Source organism: Aquila chrysaetos, chromosome 10 (genome assembly GCF_900496995.4).
Source record: "Aquila chrysaetos chrysaetos chromosome 10, bAquChr1.4, whole genome shotgun sequence".
Taxonomy (NCBI): Eukaryota; Metazoa; Chordata; class Aves; order Accipitriformes; family Accipitridae; genus Aquila; species Aquila chrysaetos.
In genome coordinates this window covers 3,098,004-3,122,066 of record NC_044013.1, presented here as the reverse complement: position 1 = coordinate 3,122,066, position 24,063 = coordinate 3,098,004, and the positions used below count along the sequence as shown (strand labels likewise).

Below are 24,063 nucleotides of genomic sequence, written 5' to 3'. Positions count from 1 at the left end.
CCCTGAATATAAAACATTTTTAAAACCTACGGTTTATCAATACACTCACACCAGCATAAATGTCTGTACATGTGCAATGTGCACTTTCCTCTCAGTTTGCTTTTATCGCTGAAGAGGCATAAGAGCAGTGGGGATCCTTCCTGCTGCTAGACAGACTGCTGAGGTCACGTACGTTCCCTAAAGGGGAAGAAAAAGTATACAGATCCTAAGAAGAAGGAAAAGGAAAATCTCGGTCTCACTTTGCTTCAACTCTGTACTTGGGGGATGTATTTTAATAAAATTTGGAGATTCGTCTGTAAAATTGCTTCCCTCTTAGCCAAGTCCAGGGCTTCTATGCAATTGTTCACTTAGAGAAGGCCTTCACTTAGGAGAAGAAAATAATTTATTTCATTTGTATAGAAGTGAGGCTTTATAACACAACAACATGTAAAATTAACCTGGATTTTTGCAGGAATTTCCAACTTTGGAAGAAATTATTTTAATGGACCGGTAAATGTTGTAACTATCTGCAGCTAAACAAGAAATACTCTATCTAGCCTAGTGACTTAATGAATTCTCTTCTCTGTCACCTATTGCCCCATTGTATTATCATGATTCATAGGGCCTCATAGTGCTGTTAAAAACATACAGTCCAGTTTATACTACTTTTACATTTTGGAACATCCCTTCTTTACATACAGAAAGTGTAAAATTGAAGCAAAGTGCCCAAACTGAATTATCAAGCCTGCATTGCTACTGTGACAAAAGTACCTGACTTTTTTCCACATTCTAGATACTTTCTTGTCTTGTAGAACTGAAGAAAGCGACAATCATTATCTTCCATTTTGGTTTTCCAGCTTTACATTGCACCATCAAGCTGCGCTGTCCAGCGCCTTGTAGGTAGTTACAAAATGACTGCACATTTGTGTTAGTAGGATTAGATTTCATTTAAAAGTGAAATCCATATAGCCACGGTTGAGAAAATATCCTTCAAACCTCATTCTGATATAAATCAATTTGAGGTGCCTGAAACAGCAGCTCTAAGAAAAGCGTGAATTGCCCTCTGTGTTTCAGCAGGGCGTTAACATTGGGATGACAAGTCTAAACTAATCTGTCATTTTTTGCTGCCATGGTTGATGTTTAGTAGGCTTGCTGCTTGTTGCTGTCAGCGGTCGGTGGATGGGGAATGAATTCAGTCCCTCTCCTTTTCCCACTCCCAGCAACTGTGTACAAAGTCTTAGTCAACCCACAACCTGAAAAAAATTTTCCATTTATCAGTCCAACGTGACTCGAGCAGCAATTGCGCTGAAGCCCCAGAAGCCAACGCTCAGTTTTCTTGTGGGAGTTCCTGCAGTGCAGCAAGAGGTCACTGGTACCTGAGCCTGCAGCCAAATACCAAAAGGAAAGACAGCAGCTAAGAGAACAGGTCAGGTCCCTCCATTTCGAGCTGAGGTGCCGCATCCTGTGGAAATACCTGCTCCGCAGCACGGCTGCGCAGTTAACAGCACGGGTCACAGGGTCTGGGTCAAGGCTGACTGTTATTTTCACAAGAGGCTGGCTGATGCATGCTCACAAATGCTGGGGTGCTGCTCGTCTCGCAGCTGAATGAGATCGGGGTCCCACCACTCTGACCCATTCCTGTGGGATAGGGGAATGCATGTCCTGTGATACAAGGACGCTGGTTTCCCCAGAAAACACAAGGAATTTCCTTCTGGTCAGGATCTTGAGCGATGTATATAGTATCAGTGTAAGACAGTGGCCTTGAAACAACCATGGTTTTGGCTTGTGAAGAAACGCTCGGTTGTAGAGCCACAAGGTGACTGTCACTGCTGGAAATTTAAGTCATTCACCTTGAACATAATCCTCTGAGCTCAGCTCTCGCTAACATGCAAAATGTTTGTGCAGTTGCCAAAAAGCTTCTATTTCTTTAATGCCTTTTCTTCTCCAGTGGCAGCCAGCACTGCAGAATATTTGCTTTTCTGTAAGCATTTTTATGTATTCTGTATGGATGGCTTTATAAAAGAAAATATTAGAAGTGCCAACAGACACTTCAGCAAACCACAGGAGTTCAACTTGTGCCGTAGGCAGTTCCAGGTGCCATGTGAGAATGGCACCAAAAAGTCACTTTGTACGCGTAAGCACCACCTGCAAAGACTGTAGTAAGCATGCCGCAGCAGCATCAGCTATCTCCTCTGTAAGTACAGTAACGGGTGCAGGCATTGCTGTCCTCTAATTGTGTGTAAAATATCTACTTAAAACTGCCTCTTCTTAATTGCATTTTGCTTCCCCTGTCATTGCAATATGTACACATGATTACACTCCAGTTACTATAGTCCTAACGGCTTATGAAAAAACCCTGGGCTGGTGAGTAGGTGGCTGTGTAACGTTCAACCGAGATGCCCTCAAAACCTACAGCAGCAACTGGACGAGGTTGGTTTGACTGCATATCTAAAGAGGAGTTGCAGTAGGCTCACCAGTCCTTCCTTTTTTGACTACGGAAGGAAACATCTTCATAATGGAGACTCCGTAGAAGTATTGATGAAAACACCCAGCTAAAAAGTTTTGTTTCTGCTGGCTTTAACACAAATCAAGTTTCAAGCTTTAAACAGCAATGAATCATTAAATGAAATGTAGTTTCACCTGAAAACAGAAGGAATTCACAGATTAGATCAGCCAACCAGGAATGGAAATGCTATTGTAAGATTTAGGTGACTAGGTGACTGACAAATAACACATGGGCTGAAGTGCAGAGCTGAAAACATTCTGATAACTACAAAGAACAAAGACATTTATAAGAACACCAAAGCAGACAGCTTGCAGATATAAAAGACAACAGTTCACCTAATTTTAACAGTTCACTACATTTTAATGTTCCACGTTTGCAAATTGTTTGTCCTCAAGTGACTTTTCATTCATGTTAAGGTGACAGGAATATTGCTATGAAACAGTGCAGACAGTGGCACGCAGATGCACGCACAGGAATTGCAGGTGCTTCAATTTTACACGTTGACCTTGAACACCGTATAGTTCCCTCCCTGGCACAATCAGACTGTGTAGCAGCCAGTTGCTGGCTGTGTCAGAGTCATCGATTTCAGTGCAAAACATATCTCACCATAAGCAACCCCTAAATAAAATAATTTATTTTCAACTAGAAGTAGCCTTAATCCTGGTGTCGGTAAATCCTGGTAAAAATCAATCAGTCAGATCCCACATTCCATTTTTTCTGACTTGAAGTAAAATTTCATGATCGGTTTGTTCACAACAGTTTTTTGGTCCTTTTTGACACATCTCATTCAGGCAGTTTAATAGAAGAGCCTATAAATGTTCTTGCACTTGCTTCTTTGCTTTATGCCTTAAAGTGAGACGTGAGTCCTACTGCAGGGTGTTTTCAGTGTTGTTACCTTCATAGGCCTTCTGAAAGAGGGAAAACGTGAACTACATAGAAAAAGGAGGTGTTTACTAACATAAGAATATAAAGATTTGCTTTCAGCACTTTTGTCTTAACATTGCCTAAGGCTTTCTGAACAGTAAGTTGTGTAGTACAGGAATACCTGTGTTCAAGAAGTTGTCGGTCTCTCTGGGGGAGTAGAGAGCATGAAGCTTCTTCATTTCAAAGCAGAGCCATTCCTGACTTCTCTGCTTCAGCTGTTTCAACAGCACTAGCGGCCACAATCCAGCTCTTCCCTGCAGCGCTCCGAGATTTACTTAAGGCATCTCCTGCTTTTTGAGACATGTAACATCTGTATACCTCAGGACACAGCAGGATGCATTTTTGGGTGGGTCTGGCAGGAATCCAGAGAAATGCTTTAACTTTAAAAAGAACTGCTTTAAGTGTTGGTGTTTCTCTCCAGGTGGTTTTATCAGCTTTAATGGCTCCTGGCGCGTTCAGGGGATCCTGGCCATGTCCCGCTCATTGGGAGATTACCCTCTGAAGAACCTGAACGTTGTCATTCCTGACCCCGATATTCTTACCTTTGACCTGGACAAACTGCAGCCAGAGTTCATGATCTTGGCGTCGGATGGTCTGTGGGATGCTTTCAGCAACGAGGAAGCTGTCCGATTCATCAAGGAACGCTTGGATGAACCACACTTCGGTGCAAAGAGTATAGTTCTACAGTCCTTTTACAGAGGATGTCCTGATAATATAACAGTGATGGTGGTGAAGTTCAGGAATAGCAGCAAAACAGAAGAACAGTAATTACCAGTGGTTCTCTGCCTCACTCTGAACTTAAAACAAACTCTTACATTTTAAACATAGTAGAAAGCTCTAGTAAATACTGTTAAGATTCTACACAAAAGGAACAGATCCCTCTGGTCTTTGTTCTTTGCTTAACAAAAGGAGCAATACAACAAATACATTCTGAGTGATTGTAAGAATTAAGTTTGTTCACATATACCTGTCTCCTGTGACCTTGCTGCTCCTTAGAAACTAACTGTAATCTTCCATTTCAGAATTTTCTTTACAAATCCTCTGTAGACTTTTCATTTGATCCCTTACCTCTCATTTCTAATAGTCAAAGGTTCGTTCAGATGCACAGCAGGGTCAGGGCAGTGCTGCCGCTTAATAGCAAGTGATAGGAATGATGCTGCTTTTCACTCATAGGTGTGACTCTTCAGAATGATGCTCTTGTGTTTCTCATCTCTTTTCTTTTTTAATCTGCAGTGATAAGGTTGTATAGGAAAAGGTTTCGATTATTGGCCTGTTATTGAGATGAAGGAGGAAGAGGAGCCAACTATTAGCCTGCTACCACAGAACTGGCTCTCTCGCTTTGTTTAACCTCCCCCTCCACCCCTTAAATAAATCCCTGCCAAGCATGTGATTAGGTATAGTTACTGAATTACCTGAAGCCACATGTTTATTCAGTCTGTGCATTACTCTAATAACATTTCTTCTATGCCATGTTGTATTCAAACCAACTAATGTTCAACTTCGAGGTCTGGCACCTTCTGTATCAAAAAATAGCTCTGTTGTGATAGAAGAAAGTCTGTCATTCACCAAGACTCACCCTTACATTAGTTTTTTGGCATGGACTTTTCATAGGCATGTAGAGAAAGTAATGCAAGATAAAATTAATTCTGTTAGTGACTGTTTGGAAAACTAATCAAGACAGGGCATTCCTTAGAGCTACCTAGATGGAAGTCAAGCCTATTAAAGACTTCCTTGTACCACTGCAGATTAATTTGTGGTGTTAATCCAGGGGAAGACCACTTTAGAACCATTTTTTGGTATAATGTATAAATGCCAGGCAGTGTCATTGCACTGTAGAGATGAAAGTTTGTGTTAAATCTAGATAAAAATATGTTTAGATCTAACTTTCAGTATTTAATTGTATATCCTGATCTGTGACTACTGTAAGTTTAAACAATGATGGTCTGAGTTTGCTCTACATCTGATAACTTAGTTGGCTGCTTCATGAACGAGAAGCAGCAGAAGCAGAGTGACAGGGCGATGTGTGTTAGAGGAACAGAGCCAGGGCCTGAGTTGGAGGTTAATATTTTGGGTGGCTTGCTTACCCGTATTGTGTCTTATAACAATCCTTGGGATTCTCTCCTCACAAAACGTGGTCCTGGACGATCCCCTGAGGTCTCTTGTCTTCAGGGTGATGGAGGTTGTCAGTATTTGGGTCCTGAGGTGAACCATGGATATAATGCATTAACTAACTTTGTGTCTGTTTCTTGGGTAAAGATACAATATTACCTAGCTAAAAAGTTACCTGTTTCTCATCACGCACCTATAGCCCTTTCTGGGCAAGTGGCTTGCTGGTCCCTAAAATACTGTGATGTGTTGTGGTTGTGCTGAGCGGGCATGTGTCTCTGAAGACGAAAATGAAAGAGCAAAAATTCTTCTTTCTGCTCAAGAAGGAATTCCCATCTTAGTCTTTTCATTTTTGTTCCTCGGTTATCTCTTCCCCAACAAACTTCCCTCCTTTAGCTTGTTTGGAGATAATCACAACTTTTAATTCGATCTGTTGCTACTACCAGTGCTGTTCAAATTGTGTACGTATCCTTTAGCAGCCTCTTCTCATCCCAGTCTCTGGGTAGAGCCCCTTGACTCTGAGGAACAGACAAGTGAAAAGCAGGAGTATGAAAGTGTCCGGCATGCTCTGAAACCGCAGGCACCCAGCCTGCACTGGTCCTTTCCCGGAGGATGCAAGGTTTCGGACTTTTTAAATCTCTTGAACAGTGCTTTCAGTGAATTTTAAATGCAACTTTGCAGTTAAATTGAGCAGCTAACAGGAAATGTTAATAATTGCAGAGCGCTTCAGTTATTTTATTTTTAAAAGGTATTTGAGGTCAGAATGCTGTGAAATGAAAACCTGGTGTGATATTTTCATGGGAGTGCTTAATCATGTACTCACAATGCTACAGCAGCAGTATCGAAACTGTGCTCCAGGCAGAGCTCACGGTGCATGTAGCATTTGCCTTTCCTTTCTCCTTCACAGAAGATGTTTCTGTTGTACTGGCTTTTCTTTGTAGGACACAGCTTGGATGTTTGTCAAAACAGCTGCCCAGGGAAAAGAAGAATTAGACCCAGCAGCCTACAGAACCCTAAAGCAGAGGGACGCTTGTATAGCAGAGACATCACTACTAATCCTTCACAGGCATTTGAGAAGTTGGAACTGGAACAATGGTCAGCTCCAAAAAAAAACATTATAGACTAATGCCACTTGAGTGAAAAGGTCATGGCTGCCACTAAGCCTCCTGCAGCTCACGTTCTGGAGGTTAGCGAGCGCTGCTGAGGGGTGCCCGACCTTCTCCTGAGCACAGCTCACTTGCTGGTTGCTCCAGCACTTGAGATAGACAGGAAAATGAGGTGGCAGGAATTGTACGCGTTCACAGACTCCCGAAGTAGCCGTGAGGAAGCAGTGGGAGGGTGGCTCGCGCTGGAATTAAGCCACGCTCACAGGATTTAGGAAAACACATAGTGCGATGCAATACAGAACTGTTTCGCAGGCTTGTCTGGATATTTATTCCAGGATTCATTTACTCTGTCACTCACAGGCCCATCCGTTCAGTTACCAAATCAGACCTATTTCAACCTCCGAGTGTCTGCAGTTGTTTTAGCACCTTTAATGTTCCTGCAACACTCCCACCTTTGTAGCAGTAGCTCCCTTTCCTGGCCAAAGACATTCATGCCAATGATCTCTGGTAAGGTGGTTGAATTCTGGTTTTATTACTTTAAAAAACTAGTTACAGCTACTTTAGGTTTAAAGATGAAGGACTAATGGAGATGACAGGCTTCGTGCAGTCTTCCACATCCATGCGCAGTGCCTACCTATGCCCCCTGTCAGAATTCTGTCTTCTGAGAAGTGTTTAATCCGGTTCTAGACACCCGTAACTTCCCAGTCATACTGATTTGTGCCAAATTCTGTCGTGATCCATACAGCTGTTGGATGACAAGATTAAGTAAGGTACCTATTGCTTACGCAACCTAAACGATCTGGGGTCTGATCCTCCACTGCCTTAATGATATATCCTACATCTGGAAAGGGTTGCCAGACACTGCAGCCAGAAATGACCCCAGGTACGCTGGGGTGCAGCACCGGAGAGGCAGTACTTCCAGCACGCCATCCTCAGTCCTGCTTTCCTGCCTGGGCACCTCGCCAAAAAAGAAGGGAGATGCATTTTTGGTTCAAGTGGCTTGCGTACATCTGGGAGCTGTGTTTGTGGAAGTTTTTTGTTGTTTAAGCCTGAGTAGCTCCACTGGTGACATCTGTTCATCAAGTAATGATGGCTTCTAATGGCAGAAAACTGGTGTGTTAAGTTGCTGCCAAAGAGCATCTTTCGTATGGTCCAAGAAGAAAAAATGTACCTTGTAATTAGTCATCTTATCCAGTACGTAAATGAATTTAGGCTTTTCCCAGAGGTATTACAAGCTAACAGTTTAACTCAGGTAGTCCATTTTAAAGATACTACCATTTAGCTTTTCATTCAGATTGTAGACTACCATTTAGTTTATCGTTCTGATTATATACGAGCGGGGTTTTAGAGAGGCTGCTCATCCGCCCAGCGGGAGGGCTGTAGCCTTCCCCCTCTGTAGCTCCTGGTACAATAACGGGATCCCGGTGCAGGTGCCAGCCTGGTTAGGTGGGATCACAGCTCCGTCTAGTGGCTGGCCTGGCCTAACCAACCACTCTCGGTTAAAGTTAATAGTTGCTTTCTCAGTCCACGAGAAAAAAATGCGTGTGATTTAACGTCCCCGTTGTCCCTTGGGCAGAACTGGGCTGTGAGGTTAATGCAGAGCCGTTCTCTCAGGCTGAATTTTGCAGCGGTGCCGAAGCAGCGCGGGCTGCAGGCGTGCATCCCCAGACCCAGCCAAGAAACGCAGACGCTCCGCTGCTAAAACCGCGCGCCAAAGTTTGGCACGCCGCAACCATGCCCTGCGTCCCCTGCCAGCTCACCCCCCGCGCGGGTGTCTGAAAATGCAAAATTTGAAATGAATGAGCCTGTTTTACTGAATAGACTGTTTAGATAAATAAAGAAAATGCCATCCAACATCATGTATTGTGTACTGACTTGCGAACACAAGGTCAGTACCAAAACTACTGCTAGCGTTATTGCAGTATTATACCATTTACATAAGGTGAAATGAAGAAAGAAAAAAAAAAGTTGCGAGGTTTTTACAATACAGAAGTTAGTACTAAAGCAGTTCATCAGCTTGAACTAACGGTGTTTGCTACATAAACACTAACGCTGCATCTTGAAAATAAGGGAGTTTTGTTCTTCAGCTGCCTCTCAGAGTATATAACATTCTTGCTTTAAATAACGCTAATATATTGCTAATTTATCTGATACTTATTTTACGCAGAGACACATTTAGTAAGTGATTATACTAAAGAAAAAAACCTTACCAGCTGTTCATTTCCTTAAGTAGGTTTTTAGGCCTCCGTCCTGAACTCTGGCTGTACGAAATTGCAAGGTTAAAATTTAGAATGTTCTGCTGAGGTTTGGCAACTGTGTAGACCAGAGCTGCTGCCCCTCAGTGTTGTCAATATATTTATAAATTATCTTTCTAAACCTGAGGACTCATACCTAAAAGATATATCCAATTAAGTTAATACTGAGTTGAAGTTTAAATCACTTTCATTTATATAGTGCTGACTACATAAGGCTTAGGTAGGCAGCTGGTTTACATATATTTTTCCCGTAGGTAACGTCGACTTCTAGGTATCAGTTGTCTCTAGTTATATATGATAGTCTAGATGCTCTGTTAAGCAAAACGTGTGCAGTCAAAGCAGTTGAAGCCTGTCTCAAACCATCAATAGAGGCTCACATCAAGAGCAATTCTTGAGAAAAGTTTTGAAACCCACTTTTATGAGCAGGTCAGCTCCTATGTCTGGTCTGCTCAGTCTTCAGGAAGAACTCCGAATTAGTTGAGCAATAGGGAAATAAAGCACTTTTATCTGCATTTATCTGTGCCCCTGCAGATGCGCTCCGTTGGCTTCAGCTGTTGTTGATGAGAGGAGACTCTCACACCAGAATGGCCGGAGTCCGCGCGTGATTCTTACATTTTCTCCTTCTGGTGAGAAAAACTTAGTTATGTTAAAAACATGATTTGTTTGGAAGAAGTTCTTTGGAGCTGGTTCCGTTTTGTACGGAATCGCTACGCTGCCCTTCGGTACATCGTTCCTATGTGCATAAGCTATGTACAAAACGTAAGCGGTGGTTAGCAATGCTGGATTTACAAATGAAGTCAATTTTTATGAAGTCCAAACGCATCTACCTTTAACAGGGCAAACCGTAACAATCATGTAACTGTTAACTACAAAGTTAACAGGAGCAGGGTCTAGAAAAACAACTTTAAAACCTGTCCTGTGTGAATGACAGTAAAACCACTTCTAGCCAGTGTATTTGGAAATGCGCTCTCAGAAACGACTGAGACAGACTCGTTATGAAAATGAACTGCACATTTAGAACTCTGCAAGGGCAGGTCAGAGCTTTATTAACAAAAATCCTACACAACGCACAAGATAACAAAGCCTCAATGTTTAAGTGATCCATCTTGGTTAACGACAGCTTCCATTTAGTACAACACGGCTGTATTACCATAGATAAGAGCCTCTTCAGGCTTCTCTGTAACATTTTTTCACTCAGAGCCAGAAGCGTTTTTAAGATTTTATCTTTATTGCAAGCTCAGGGGAGACCGCACTTTACTCTTAGGTGGAGGACCACCGCAGGCCAAGCATGACTGAGAGGAGCGGCTAGGACGTCGGGCTGAGCCCCATCCCAGTCGGGAGGGACGTGACACCTCACACCATCGTCTCTCACACTGTAAAAAAAAAAAAAAAACTCATTTGGATTAACGTGGCCGGGAAAATTCATGTGCTGCACAGCAACTGTCCGAAGGCTAGAGGTAAACAGAGCTCAGATATAGAAACCGTCTCAAGAGAGGTCACTTGGGGTAAACTTTGTCTTTTTGAGTCCTTATTTTATAGGAGGAAAATAAAGTCCCAAAGTCCTATAAGGGCAGGTGAGACAAACTATCTATACCACAGGTAGTATTTCCTCTTGAGCGTTGCAGGTCGATACTGCTTTTAGCTAAGAATCACCTAACAGCAGCATTTCAGAGAAGCTATATTTTCTTTAGTCCTGTGAAAGAAAGCGGCTTTAGGATTTTTAGAAACCCCATAAATAAATGGGGGGGGGGGGGGGGCGTTTGGTTTTGTTTTACAATTTTAGGTATCATCTTGTACAATTTTAGGTTTCTTTAAAATGTGGGCTCGACTACACATGAAAAAAAAACACCACCAAACCCAACCATCTGCTTAGCTTCATTTTAACTTCATTTTCTTTCCTTCCTACATGGAGTACTTGCATTTGGATATGGTTTACAGCTTAATATGCAATACACAGTAACAGCATTAAAACCCGACAAGCTTAATTTAACGGAGACTGCAGAAACCTTTACGTCTCTTTCCCTACCACCTCTGTCTTAAGCAAACTGTAAAGTACTTAATAAATGACCAAAATGGTACACTCAGACAAAAATGGAGATGAATGGAAATTCAAAAAATAGGGAGCAAAGCTCTGCCTCCCAGACTCCTTCAACATACCTAACATAACCGATGGACACGTATCAGGAATTCAGTGTCATGTTGTTTGGTTGACCTTCAGTTTTTAGTTTAAATTTGAAAGAATATGATAAAACCACATTATTTATTGTGCATCCAGGCAGTCGTGAGTTACTTGCAATGAGCTTGCACTGAAATGCTTTAGTAGTAACTAGAAAATGTAAGACAAAACTTAGGAAGATGCTCCAAACCATCTGTGTCCTGTTAATGCTGAACTGATCCCAAAGAATAATGCCCCTACACTTGCAGCACTTACTATTGCGTGGTTTATTCTGAACTTGTTTGTTGTAGAATATACACAAAACATGTAAGCATTTTGACGTTTTTAACTCTTCTGAAATAACATACAGGCAACACAGGCTTGAAATTTCACATTGTAAACCCCCTTTGCTATCCACCCAAACATCTTTGACCAATGGATTATTGTTAGGCTTTTCAAGTCAGAAGGCCCCACAATTTTCATATCAAAATCACAAGTGCTTGGAATTCTGATTTAATACAGCTTCCTGAACCACTTGCCTGCACGAGAAAAAAGAACCTTAGGATTTGGAAGAAATCTTAGCCTGTGGTTTAGACTTCGGTTTTAGTACAATATTGTAGGCAGATGCAGTAAAATTTGGGCCCACCACTGACTTACATGCTTATATTAGTTGACAGTCTTAAGTTTTTTTTACCTCTTGCATGGCTGCTCATGCTAGAACCTTTCCTGATACTTGCTTTAAGCAGAAACATTAGCTTCGTTATGAATTTTTATGGTCTTCTAAGCAATAATAAGGTCAGACTCAAATACAAACCAGATTTGGAAATGAGGGTTTTTTTTAAAAAAAAACAACACAACAGGAGCAGAATTATTTTACAATGTAAATTTCTTGCAGAATTGATGTCATTTTAGGTTACAATTTCAGGCGGCATCAACAGATCACTGTGTATAAACCTCCATTTGTGAAAGGAAAAGCCCTGTAATCTATGATCAGTGTTATCATTCTGGGGCACAAATACAAAAAATACCCTGCTTGGTGACAGTTTTGGTTTTATTGCAGTCCTGCACAGCCATTTCTCCGTGATACTCGTTTCTTATTCTCTGACCAGGAGCACTGTCTGCTTTATCTATCCAGTTTCTGAAGATAGCGTAGTTTTTCATAATTACATTTTTTTTGAAAAAGCAATACAAACCGTGCTGTAGTATCAGTGTTCTTGTGACAATTTATTTCTAAACATTTAACATGGCAGGCTTATAAAAAAAAAATTGGAGGGTTTTTTTTTAAGATGTATAAACAATCAAAGAACAAGTTAAACATTTCTCACGGAGCTCTCAGGATCTGACCACAGTACAACAATCAAATAACAGATCCTAAAACCATAGGAACAGCTGTAGTTTTACCTCTGTTTCTAGAAATACAATAGCGTTCTTCCCTCAGTTATGCAATACTGTATCTTTAGCTATTTAGTTTAACAAAAAAAAAATCTATTTTTGAAAAACTTTGACCTTCTTAACATACATTCTTAGAACACTGACATCTGAAATATTTGTCTAGAGAGTATTGTCCCCAAGACCTCATTTTTATATCTAAGAAAATAACACGTCCTATAATTCCATCAAAAAACCATGCGCAGTTGTTGAAAAGATAGCAAAATTCAATACTGACCATGATCACAATGTAACAAAAAACCTGGTGAAACCTCAAACTTGGTACTAGAGGTTTCTGCACCTCTTCTAATTTGTCTCTAAGAGACTATCTGAAAGACAGCCAAATGTAAATACGTCATAACATCTTAGCTGTAGTACAAATAAGGTGGCAGTGCTCTGTCATTCTAGATGTACAGGATGTAACTATAGTATCTTCACTGTGTAGTGGATGTGTCAAGAATAATTATGTTAATGCAATTGCAAATTCTGTATTGTTGTCTATTAGCAGTGTAAACTACTGAAAACTTGGCCTTGCTGATATGAATAAAGTGATTAAATACCCGTCTTTACAGATATACTAGAGTTTGTTTTCTTTAAGAAACATGAATCTTAGAATTTCTTACTTTGTTCATTTTAAAATTTGAAGAAAGAGAACTATTTTAGAAACGAAGTCACAATATAAATACATCCGATTTAATCTTCCCTGTGTGGTTCCAGAACTCTCGGGATGCATCTGTACACAGAGGTATGTGTGTACACACGTGGGTTTTGATTATCCCCATGTATCAGAGCTGTCTAGTAACTGAACTGCACATGAATGCTACTGCAGCTAGCCCTCTAGTAGTCTGTGAACATTATCAAAGACACCAAAGCAATTCTATTTTATACGTATATACATATACATGCACAAAGTGCATCCTGTTTTCAGAATTTCCCATCAGCTTCTGCAGACCCCCCAAGATCCACAGGCTTGTAACACTCTCGGAACCAGTACAGAGGTGGTATGTTTAAATAAGAAGGTGTAACACTCTCACAGGGATTACAGAGGTGATATATCCAAAGAAGGTCGTTCTAAGTTTCATGCTGGGCAGAGAACAAATACTGGAGAGTGGCAAAGGATGATGCAGTTGCAAAAACAGTTCTAAAAATCCAGGTAGGAATTTGGGAGGTATCTTCAGAGCTAGTTTCTTGGCATAAACTTTATTCGCGGTGACATTTCATACATTCCAGAAGATTCTGGTAGAAATCCCGTGGTTACAGCAGACCACGTGGAGAAGTGTCAGAGGAAGACAGGACAGTGCATTCCAAAGTATCCTGCATGCCTAGGATACAGACGTGGAAAAGTGCTTTGTGAGTTCCCAGTATTTTTATTTAAGAATATTAGAATGTCCCAGAGAAATGCTGCCATTGCAGTTTTGCCCCGGCAGCGCAGCCCTCCTTCAGTCGAAGTCGTCTCTACAGCTGTGGTTTTGGTTTGTGTTGCCCTGGACTTTAAACGTTTTTACACCAAGTAGGTTTTAGTTTATATATTAATACAGAATCAAAGGCAAGTAACTGACGTGTTTGATGACAAATCCTGCCAAAACCTGATTATTTCACTTGACGTAATGCCATGTACTGCAATCAAATGTCTATACTTACAGATATCAAAATTTATTTTATAAAGAAAGAATTGTTGTTTATCTTCTGGAATACTGATGTTCACCTTAAGTATATTTAAGCAAATTCCAACATAAACATCCTCAAATTTAATAGGTTTAATATGACTCATCACTTCATAAATCCTCAGAGCCAGTTTTCCATCCAATATATAACCCATCCCACTGCAATATGGAGGATACAACTTGAACGGATATTCATCATAAGAGATGTATGTTTTTTTGTAAAAGCCTCTGTAGGCAAAGTTATCTATAAGGGGATAACCAGTAAAAATATTTTCTGAGGAATTTAGCTTCAGAAGAAATTTTACCAAGTTAGCAGTGTTGATGAAGACATCAGCATCGGTCTTCATGAGGAACCTAGCATTTGAACAGAACTCAGCAACCCACCTAAATGCCATGATTGTTTTCAAGGTGAGATTGTCGTAAGTGTCCATGAAATCTTGGCGAATTATGTCACCATAGAGGATGCTTTCATCTTCTACCGACAGTGCTGCAGCATCGTCTTCTCTTTGAGTGTCCTCACCTAGTAAGAACAGGGTTAGAACTTGGTGTCCCCACCAGAAGTTTTGAGATCCCCACGTTATCCTGATGGCCTGCCTTGACTTCACATCCTTGGGTCTTGAAGACACCAAGATGACTAGAAAGGGATTTATGTCTTTGCAATTCAAGCGCTCCCGCAGCGTGAAGAGGTAGTGTTGCTTGTAAACCGGTTCATATTCATAGAAATACAGGAGGTTTGTACGCTCAATGACAGTGTTGGAAGAAAAAGTCACGTACCACATCGTTATGACAGAAAATGCAAGGAGAAACAAAAAAATCCATTTTAATGGTCTCATATACATGACGCTAACTGGAACTGGGCAATAACTAATTTGCAGAAGTGCATCAGTCACCTTCAAAATCTGCACCACAAGTCCTGAAGTGTTTTTTGCTGAAAAAGAAATGAAAAAGTAGTATTCAGAATGCTATTATTCAAATATCATCTTTTTCTGATCTTGTCTAAAGTGTCGGTTCAAAGTGTGCTGTAATACAATGAAGACAACTCCAAGACTTATTGGTCCAGCTGTTACAGACAGCATCCTGTACACCGTGAATCACTGCTGTACCCCAGAAACGAGTACGAGCAGAACACTGAGCTGCTATTGGGCATGGCATGGATCAAAACCTCATAGCTTTCACCTTGGAAATTTCCCCTACGTAGACCTGATCTCTGCAAAAGATCACACATCAAGCACCGTGATCCCAGAGATCTCAGCACAACATCTTCCACTCAATTAAATCTCGAGGAAGGAATACCGTGCACAAAATCTAATGGCTACAAAGTGCTCAGCAAAGTGATGTTCAGAGGCTTCAAAAATTTGCAATTCATTTTAAAGAAAGGAAGTGCTACTTGTTTTTATCATCTGGAGCGAATCAGCCAAGAAAGCAGGTAACAAGATAAGTACAAGCAAATATTTCATCCCTCATTTAAGGGTTGAGCAGCTACTTGTTCTGAATTGACTGAACAGGTGATGGGGGGAGAAGGAAAAAATCAACTTCCTTACGACCAAGGTCAGAGCTGCAGACATGCAAACACAAACCGATCTCAACATGCCGACTGAGCTCTTACACGGCCCAAAGAAATGGCAACTCCCACAACATGCAACACTATACAGCAATCGTTTCTTTTCTAATATGTGCTTATTAAATCAAGTGATTTAATAAAGGGGCATTGGAACCAACTTTGTCATAGTAGCTTTACAGTTGATATAATGGGAGCAGCAGATGAGGTTCAAATCTTCAGTTTTGTAAATTCTTTGAATATTTTCCACTGAAACAGACAAGACACTACAAAATCCTCCTGCTACTTCCATCTATTTAAGTTTTAAAGAAGGGATCCCATCTGCATTATTTTCATGAAGAACCCTACTCCCATCTGCTAGCGCACGAAAACGCGACAGATTCGCTCAGCTCCATGAGGCATGCCACACAAACCGAAAACAGCAGTATCGGCACGAGAGAGGGAGACGAACCAAAGCCATTTTTCGGCTAGACACACGCATCTTGGTCTGGAGTCCAATCCACACGGGCAGGTACTTACAAACCCCCATGGAGTCCATGCTGAAGACATTACTGTAGTGTCAGGACTAGATATTCAAATCAATACGTCTTTCCAAAACTAAATTTAAAAATAGAATCTCAGTCCTGTACCCTCCGCTTAGCAGTGCTTACCTTTATTATATTTCTTTAAAAGTACATACACTGTGAACATACATGAGATAGCTTTAAGCCAAAATAATTACAATGTCTTACTGTGGGAGTTCCGAATGGTTTCTAATGTTTGCAGTACTAATATTTACCCTGCACTGTAAGTATCCACAAAGACACAGCAAGGATGATGGAAGGTTCAATTTCACAGCACAATTACTATTTAACTTACATTCAGAAAGATCACCACAGGGCTTGTAAGTGTTTTGTATTAAAAAATAAATAAATCCAAAGCCCAACATAGCACGCTAGAATTTAGGTGAATTTGATTTGCCAGAGCCCACCTGCCTTGTATTGCTGTGCATGGTTTGACTTTAAATTAATGATCCTTTAAAGGAAGCATTGGGAGCACATTTGAACGACAATGCCTAGCACGTCACTTAAAATGTATTAAAGCAATTTTATACAAATAGCTATCTAAATAGAAGAATTTTAGACTGACTCCTCTCAAAGCTGCGTTACTCCAGAAATACTAGGTGGCTAACAGGAGTCAATCCTTCATTAAAGGTACCTCACATAACTGCAGATGAACAAGTGAGTTTTACTAAGAACTTCCTAACACGACCAATGTCCTAGCTTATAAAAACACAGAACCTCAGAAGTTTTATGTTGATTCACTTCTTTTTCTCCACAAGGATTAAACACATGCAAGTAAAACAGAATAAAAGTTTGGCAAGTGCAGAGGAAATTCTTCTCTCTTTATATATATACCAACCTGACTTTCAGTGAACAGTATGAAACATACATACTGGAAGAAAATAACCTCAGTTATTGTCCTGGTTTTAGCTGGGATAGAGTTAACTGTCTTCCTAGTAGCTGGTATAGTGCTATGTTTTTGAGTTTGGTATGAGAAGAATGTTGATAACACACTGATGTTTTCAGTTGTTGCTAAGTAGTGTTTAGACTAAGTCAAGGATTTTTCTTTCAGCTTCTGATGCCCAGCCAGCGAGAAAGCTGGAGGGGCACAAGAAGTTGGCACAGGACACAGCCAGGATAGCTGACGCAAACTGGCCAACAGGGGTATTCCATACCATCTGACCATACACCCAGTATATAAACTGGGGGGAGTGGGGCTGGGGGATCACCGCTCGGGGACTAACTGGGCATCGGTCTGCGAGTGGTAAGCAATTGCATTGTGCATCACTTGTATATTCCAATCCTTTTATTATTACTATTGTCATTGTATTAGTGTTATCATTATCATTATCAGTTTCTTCTTTTCTGTTCTATTAAACCGTTCTTATCGCAACCCACGAGTTTCACTTCCTTTTCCCTGATTCTCTCCCCCATCCCACTAGGGGTGGGGGGAAGCGAGTGAGCGGCTGCGTGGTGCTTAGTTGCTGGCTGGGGTTAAACCACAACAGTTATGTATCAGTGCTTATGTATTTGATTTTCTATAAAGAACATTTCTCAGGGTTTGATGATCAATTTAAAGTAAAAGCATATCAAAGTTTGATCAGTTCTTGACTACCTAATGGAAAAAAAAATCTGATTATAAGGATTTTGATTCTTTATGGGCAGAGAAGCCTGATTACGTGACATTTTGAACAACAGAATCGGAGACCAATGCCTGATCTGCTACATAACGAAAAATCTGGAAAAATAAATCATCAGTTCAGGTCCTTTGCCCACACTGTGCAAAATACAGTCTTAAAGCTACCGTATTCTTATGAAAAGCCTGCACCACAGGGCATCCAGGACAAACACTGTAAAACACTGTTTTGCTGCGTGACTCTGGAGGAGGTAGGAGGCCCAGTCCTCACACACCCTGCTGTTCTCTCCCCTAAGGTCACATTCCTCCAGTGACATGGTAAACTGCAAGCTAGCAGAGCTTCACCAAAACAGGGCTTTTATAATGGTCAGGGGGTAGAAACTACACTCCCCAAAACATGAGACAGCTATTTCTGCAGCGCTGGGGATTCAAAATGCAGGCAGTCATCCTCCACTTAAGCGCAGAACTCTGACTTCAAACACAGGCAGAAAAAAGGGCAAATCAAAGGGAAAACGCTAACCACAGCCTTCGACAGGAAAATCCCCTTCTCCTCCTATTTCAAATGCTTAAACCAAAGCAATGAGGTTGAAGAAGTAAGGTCTGAAAGTTGAGCTGGCACTTTTGCTCAGAGGTGGTGCAGCCGCAGACCTTCCAGCCTCGCCTGGGACAGGTTCTCCGCCACTTCCAGACTTTATTTGCCAGCGGTTTTTACCTTCCAGTTGTACCGCGGTGGCAGGGGACATGCAGCAGGAGCAATACCAGGTCAAGAACTGCTCCTGTCAGGGAAATACTCTCATTTGCTTCCAAGCTCTCGGCTTGCTGGCATGACGTGATAGAGCCTGAGATTATGCTGACAGATAAAACTGATCAACTTTAAAACAAACGTTAAGGAAACATGTACTAAACATGCTCTACAGTAATTTTAGACACATTTCTCACACTCTGCTATAGCTAGGTAATTGCTGAGTGCAGCCGTTCTTGACGGGAAAAAGGTGGCAGATTCTCATATTCATTATCTAATAATTACAATAACCGATGGATAGTCCAATCTAAAGATTAAAAAAATACCATATCTATAATGTCAGATGTATAGAAATCCCCCCCCCCCTTTTTTTTTTAAGGCTACCCATGGAAATAACTTGGAAATACATCACTGTTGCTGGCTTCTCGTTTTCTATATATGGCTTACTACCAAGCGGAACGAGAGGCATTTTTGCAAGATCCTGGGCTACGATGATCTAATACAGCTATACTTTAAAAATTTTCAGTAACCTTCCAAATCGCCCAAGCAATCTTAATTGCCCGTTCTAGGCAACTGTCCCTGACGCGTAAATTAATTAAGAGGGAACAGCCCCAAAGATGCAATTCCTTAGAGGATATCTACCGTCCCGTCCCGTCCCCCCCCCGCCGCTGAAACCATATACAAATTTAAGGCCGTTTAACCGTTTTTTTCCCTCCCCCTCGTTAAAAAGGAGGAAACCGCGGTGACAGGAGAACGCCTGCCATTCCCAGAGGGAGGCCTTCCCCCTTCTCCCCCGGGCGGCCCTGGGCCCCAGGACGGCCGTACCCGCTCCCTCCCGGCCCCCTGCCCGCCCTGCCCTCCCTCCCCGTCCCCTCAGGCTGCCGGGCCGCCGCCATGACCCCCCCTCGGCCCGCCGTTCCCCTCACGGTGACGGTTGCCGCGCCGCCTCCCGCGCGTCTCCTCACAGCCCCGGCGCTCGCGGCGGGGTGGGCGGCGGGAAACGCCCCGCTTCCGCCTCTCCGTCCGCGGGGCCGCCCGCGAGGGGAGCGCGGGGGCGCGGAGGAGGCCGGAGGCCGCGGAGGGCCGGGAGGAGGAGGCGGCGGGCGGTGGTGAGGATTCACCCGCGAGCCTCCCTAAATTACTACGTTAATTGCGTTTTGGGTCGTTATCGAAGGCGGGCGGCCGCGGTGGAGGATCCTGCTTGGACAGCTGGGCAACCCAGACAGTTTACGTTTAGCTTACAAAAGGTCCGCCGAGCAAAGTTTGCGTTCAGATTAATCGACGGTCAATCAGCTGTCCACGGTTTTGGTTTATTACTCTGGCTTTTTTAAACTGAACTCATAGGCAAACCCAACGCAAGCGAGATAGCCTCGCCCCGGCAAAGCAAATACACCTTTGGACAAACCAGAGGTAGGTCCCTCATTCTTCCAAACGCTCGCCTTTCGGCGCAAATGCAGGTTTGGGAAGCTGCACGCACAAGGCTGCGCCGCGCCCTGTCCCGTGCAGCTGCCCGTCGCTCTGTTTGGGTCTCCCGCGGGTACGTAAACTCCAGAGTAACGCAGGAAAGCATCACTGGAAGGGGCTCTGCGTGGCAAAATCTTGCTCCGAATCAAAATCGCGTTTGACTCGGGTACGGTTAAAAACCGCCAAACCACGGAGACTTCAGCAGCGAGCTGTTCCGTCCTGGAAATAAACGTAATTAGCTTGTAAAAAGTCAGACGTTGCTTAAAGACTTCTTTAAAGTGGTAGTCTGATGTAATAAAGTAACAGTTGAGACCATAAATACCGAATACAGTTGGAGCAAGCACACAGAGCAGAGAACTGTGAGTAATCTTTAAATCACAGCACTACCCAGGGACGCGGGCCATCCATCCCCTCTGTCACAGCTCGCGCAGAGGGGAGGTTTTGCCCTTGATCAAGATAACCATATTTCAAGGAAATGGCATGCTATTTTGCAGGGAATGATGATTCATTTGACTGTGTTAACAGTGTGTTTTGCGTGGTTTCCTCTCTCCCCATCTTTTGATTCATTCATATACATTATTTATAAAGAAATGCAAACACTTTCTCCCCTGGTTTAATACATCATGACCTCCTTCTGAAAAAAATCCTACACATAATCTATACGTGTTATTAAATATGAAAAACGTACAACAGTGAGCATGTCACTGTCATCTTTTGTTGCCCCTAATTAGTTCTGGGATAACCCTTCTAGCTTCAAGAGAAACCAGATTAGAACTTGCCTGTCAAGACTGAGGTTTATTTTATGCAACATGTGTAATATCTGAGCAACCAATGTCATAATTATCAAAATGATTACCCTATCAGTCAGCAGCTCATTTGGCCAGAAGACCTTTACATCTTTTTGCTGATTACGTACTTTCTGAAGCAAAGACAAATGGCAATAACTAATACTAGTGCATCTGGGTATAAGGGCAAATAACTATTGCAATACTCAGTATGCGTTGGACCAGGCCAGCGTAGGTCTACTGTCAAAAAAATGGACGCTCAATATGAATTGAATAATATTAGACTAAATTTTGTATCTATCTCCTGTTTTTTAATTCTACTATTTAGAATGCTGGCAAGAAAAATGATCTTTTGATTGAGACTCAGTTACTTCCCCTCTCCTTGTTCCTTCCCTGAAGGAAATCTTCATGGTGGGTCAGTGGGCAGCAACAGAATAGAGCATAACGAAGCGAATAGAAATTTTTAATTTCAGGTAGCTGAATCTCAGTAATGACCAGATCATAAGATCTGTATTTAGTCTCTACCATGTGGAGTGCAGTTAAACTTGTTCATACAAATGCAACACACTGAGTTTACAGCTCCGACAGTGTCACCGAAGCAGACAACTTCATGCGTGAGCGGGCAGGAGGAGTAACTGGCGCCGTCCAAGGCAGCCAGTTAGAGCAGAGCGCATTTTTAAGGCGAGTTCTCTTCTGGTTTGATTGAGTCCATGTGCCCATGTAGACGCACGTTAGAAACCACTTGAGATCAGTTTGTTGCTGGGAGATGAGATGCACCGATAAATTGGTACCTTGTCATTTTGTGGATTGGAAAGCGACAAACCTTAAGATTTCCCCTCCTCACTGGCTGTGTTTATATTTCGTTTCTTTTCCAAAACGGATGCGGATGCAGTAATAAAGGGATTTATCTCTGGGCGCACACTGGAACAGGGCAGACAGCTAGCGGTTCCCTGGACCACAGGACTAGGGAGCATAACCGGGCTGCTGCTGGTTCGGTACACGCAATTTTACAATGTAAAGAGTTCTTAAATGATCATGAAAGTGTGGTTCACTGTTCAAACATGTTTGAAGACTGTAACCTTTGTGCTCGTGACCAATTGGTACGTTACTCATAGTTGTTCCACCCACAGGCTTGGCACTGAACAGTACACCCTCATAAGTACCATTTGCGTATTATCAAGTTGATAAAAGCCAGCATGTATTTGTACAGAGCTTTTACTTACTCTTCATAGCACAAAGCCGCTTCTTCCCCTTCCTTCTCCTTTGTGCTTCATCTCACGGAGGAAGAAAAACATCTTACTGACAAAAATTGGCATCACGGAAGACAGGGAATTCCAGCTTTAAAGGCTTACTAGAGAACGCCACGGCACCAATGGGCCTCCAGAGCACCAAACACTCCAAAGTCAAGCAAGCTAACATACTGATCTTAGGACTTGATTACGCGGGAAAATCTACACTGTTGTACAAGTTCAAGTATAGCGATGTTTTTCTAACAATTCCAACAGTTGGTTTTAACGTTGATATGATTGAAACCGAGAAAGATTTTACGGTGACGTTTTGGGATGTTGGAGGACAACAGAAAATGAGAAAAGTTTGGTGCAATTTCCTGGAAAACACAGACGGACTGCTGTATGTTGTGGACAGCTCTGATAAGCAACGTCTGGAGGAATCAAAGAAAGAATTTGAACTCATTTTAAAGAATGAATTTATAAAAAGCGTACCAGTTGTCGTGCTAGCGAACAAGCAGGATTTGCCTGGAGCTTTGAACGCTGAGGAAATAACCAGGAGACTGAAGATGAAGAAATACTGCAGTGACAGAAATTGGTATGTACAACCCTGTTGTGCTATCACAGGAGAAGGTTTGTCAGAAGCTCTCCAAAGACTAACCACATTTGCAAAACACTACAGCAGATCAAAGGACACTTCTACAATCTTCAAGGAAATCGAAACACTTTAAGAATTTCTAGCATCAAAGTCTGGTGAACGTTAATCAACATATTTTGTTGGACAGACTAAATCTGAAAATACTGGATTCTGGAGAACTCTTATAAGTAAATATTTATAAAGAACTTTGACAATATGAAATTATACTGTTATACCTGCAGATGCTTCTGAGGTACTACTCTGCAGCATTTTATTAGTGATAGTACACTTGGGGTTATTCAGCTCAGAAGTGTGGCTGTTGAATAATGAAAAAGGTGGAGTTGAGCTTCTGAATTTTAGCAATTGGAAACAAAATAGGTGAGCAGTGCTTAAAATCAAATCATTTTGTCCAGATGTAAAATAGCCATATCGTTTGTTCAGCAAGAAAAGCAAGAGATAAAATGTTGTTTTGCGATAAATGCTCTGTGGACATATTTCTCATGTAAAAATGTAGTTGTTTTAGACCTTAAACTCTTAGTTCTGTACAAGAGAACCTATGAATCTGAAATACTTGTTGGATATTATTGCATTCTAGCACCAGTTACTCTGAACAGATTTTAACAAACGGATCTGCTCTGCATCAAGCCACAGACAAAGCTGAGATGCAGTGCTGTGTGTAAGGTGTAGGTCTGATGTCTCTTTGTTACAGATTTCCACATACCGATTTCTTTGTTTCTGCACTGTTGGATTGCTATCCTTAGGCGGGAGCAGAGCGATGGAAGTCAGCATGGGATCAGTCCAGTGAAGAGCTGATCCCCATTGTTTTTGGGGTGATGGGTAAAGAGGGGAGGAATGGAGGGATTGGCTCCTTGGTCATTTTTTTATAGATCTTGATGTATCCTGTCCTGCCTGTACTGAAGCCACCTGAAATTTTGTTACTGATACTTAGGTTTGATTAAATTTGATGTAAGTGGCACAAAATTGCTAATCCTATTACTACAGTTTGTAGAAAAAAATTCCAAACGAAATTTCTGTTCAGATTTCCTGATTGATGAAGGAGTGAATTAGTATTCTGAATGCCATTAAAGCAACAAAGGATTGATAACTAGAAGACTAATTGAACTGTATCAACCATGAAAACAGTTTAAACACTGAGGCTGAAAAGTTAATAGGGCCTGCTCTTTTAAAAGCAGGAGAGAAGAGACCATCTAATTACTGGTTATACAGTCCCAGAAAATCCAGCCCAATTATTTCTGCCTTCTTGAGCAATGTCTGCAGAGGTAGGATGCTCCAGTCGTTAGGATGCTTGCTTAGATAGCTGCATTTTTTTTTCCCCTACGTCTACCACAA

General features: G+C 41.9%; 3 protein-coding genes across 14 annotated transcripts in view; 2 read left to right on the top strand and 1 right to left on the bottom strand.

Moving 5' to 3' along the window:
* PPM1L (protein phosphatase, Mg2+/Mn2+ dependent 1L) overlaps positions 1 to 13,024 on the top strand; it is a 109,863-nt gene extending 96,839 nt beyond the window's left edge. For all 3 annotated transcript variants that reach the window (XM_030027860.2, XM_030027859.2, XM_030027861.2), the window contains exon 4: positions 3,831 to 13,024. In XM_030027860.2, coding sequence (XP_029883720.1) covers positions 3,831 to 4,177 — 347 coding nt within the window. In that variant the 3' untranslated portion in view covers positions 4,178 to 13,024. The remainder of the gene's footprint in view (positions 1 to 3,830) is intronic.
* On the bottom strand, positions 9,900 to 19,623 carry B3GALNT1 (beta-1,3-N-acetylgalactosaminyltransferase 1 (globoside blood group)). Of its 10 annotated transcripts, none has more exons than XM_030027865.2 (3): positions 18,572 to 19,237; positions 14,508 to 15,051; positions 9,900 to 10,249 (listed from the first exon to the last, which is right to left on the bottom strand). In XM_030027865.2, exons 1-3 carry the CDS (start codon positions 18,600 to 18,602, stop codon positions 10,114 to 10,116), a joined length of 711 nt encoding a protein of 236 aa, XP_029883725.1. In that variant the 5' UTR covers positions 18,603 to 19,237; the 3' UTR covers positions 9,900 to 10,113. The 10 variants fall into 10 exon arrangements, with proteins under 10 accessions (XP_029883725.1, XP_029883723.1, XP_029883726.1 ...); XM_030027863.2 differs by lacking the exon at positions 9,900 to 10,249 and adding an exon at positions 19,528 to 19,623 and having other exon boundaries at positions 11,900 to 15,051; positions 18,572 to 18,678; XM_030027866.2 differs by lacking the exon at positions 9,900 to 10,249 and adding an exon at positions 11,900 to 13,781 and having other exon boundaries at positions 18,572 to 19,238.
* An 84-nt stretch (positions 19,624 to 19,707) lies between these two features.
* On the top strand, positions 19,708 to 23,741 carry ARL14 (ADP ribosylation factor like GTPase 14). The gene has a single exon (XM_030029176.1). It carries the CDS (start codon positions 22,223 to 22,225, stop codon positions 22,805 to 22,807), a length of 585 nt encoding a protein of 194 aa, XP_029885036.1. The 5' UTR covers positions 19,708 to 22,222; the 3' UTR covers positions 22,808 to 23,741.
* Positions 23,742 to 24,063: the final 322 nt, after the last annotated feature.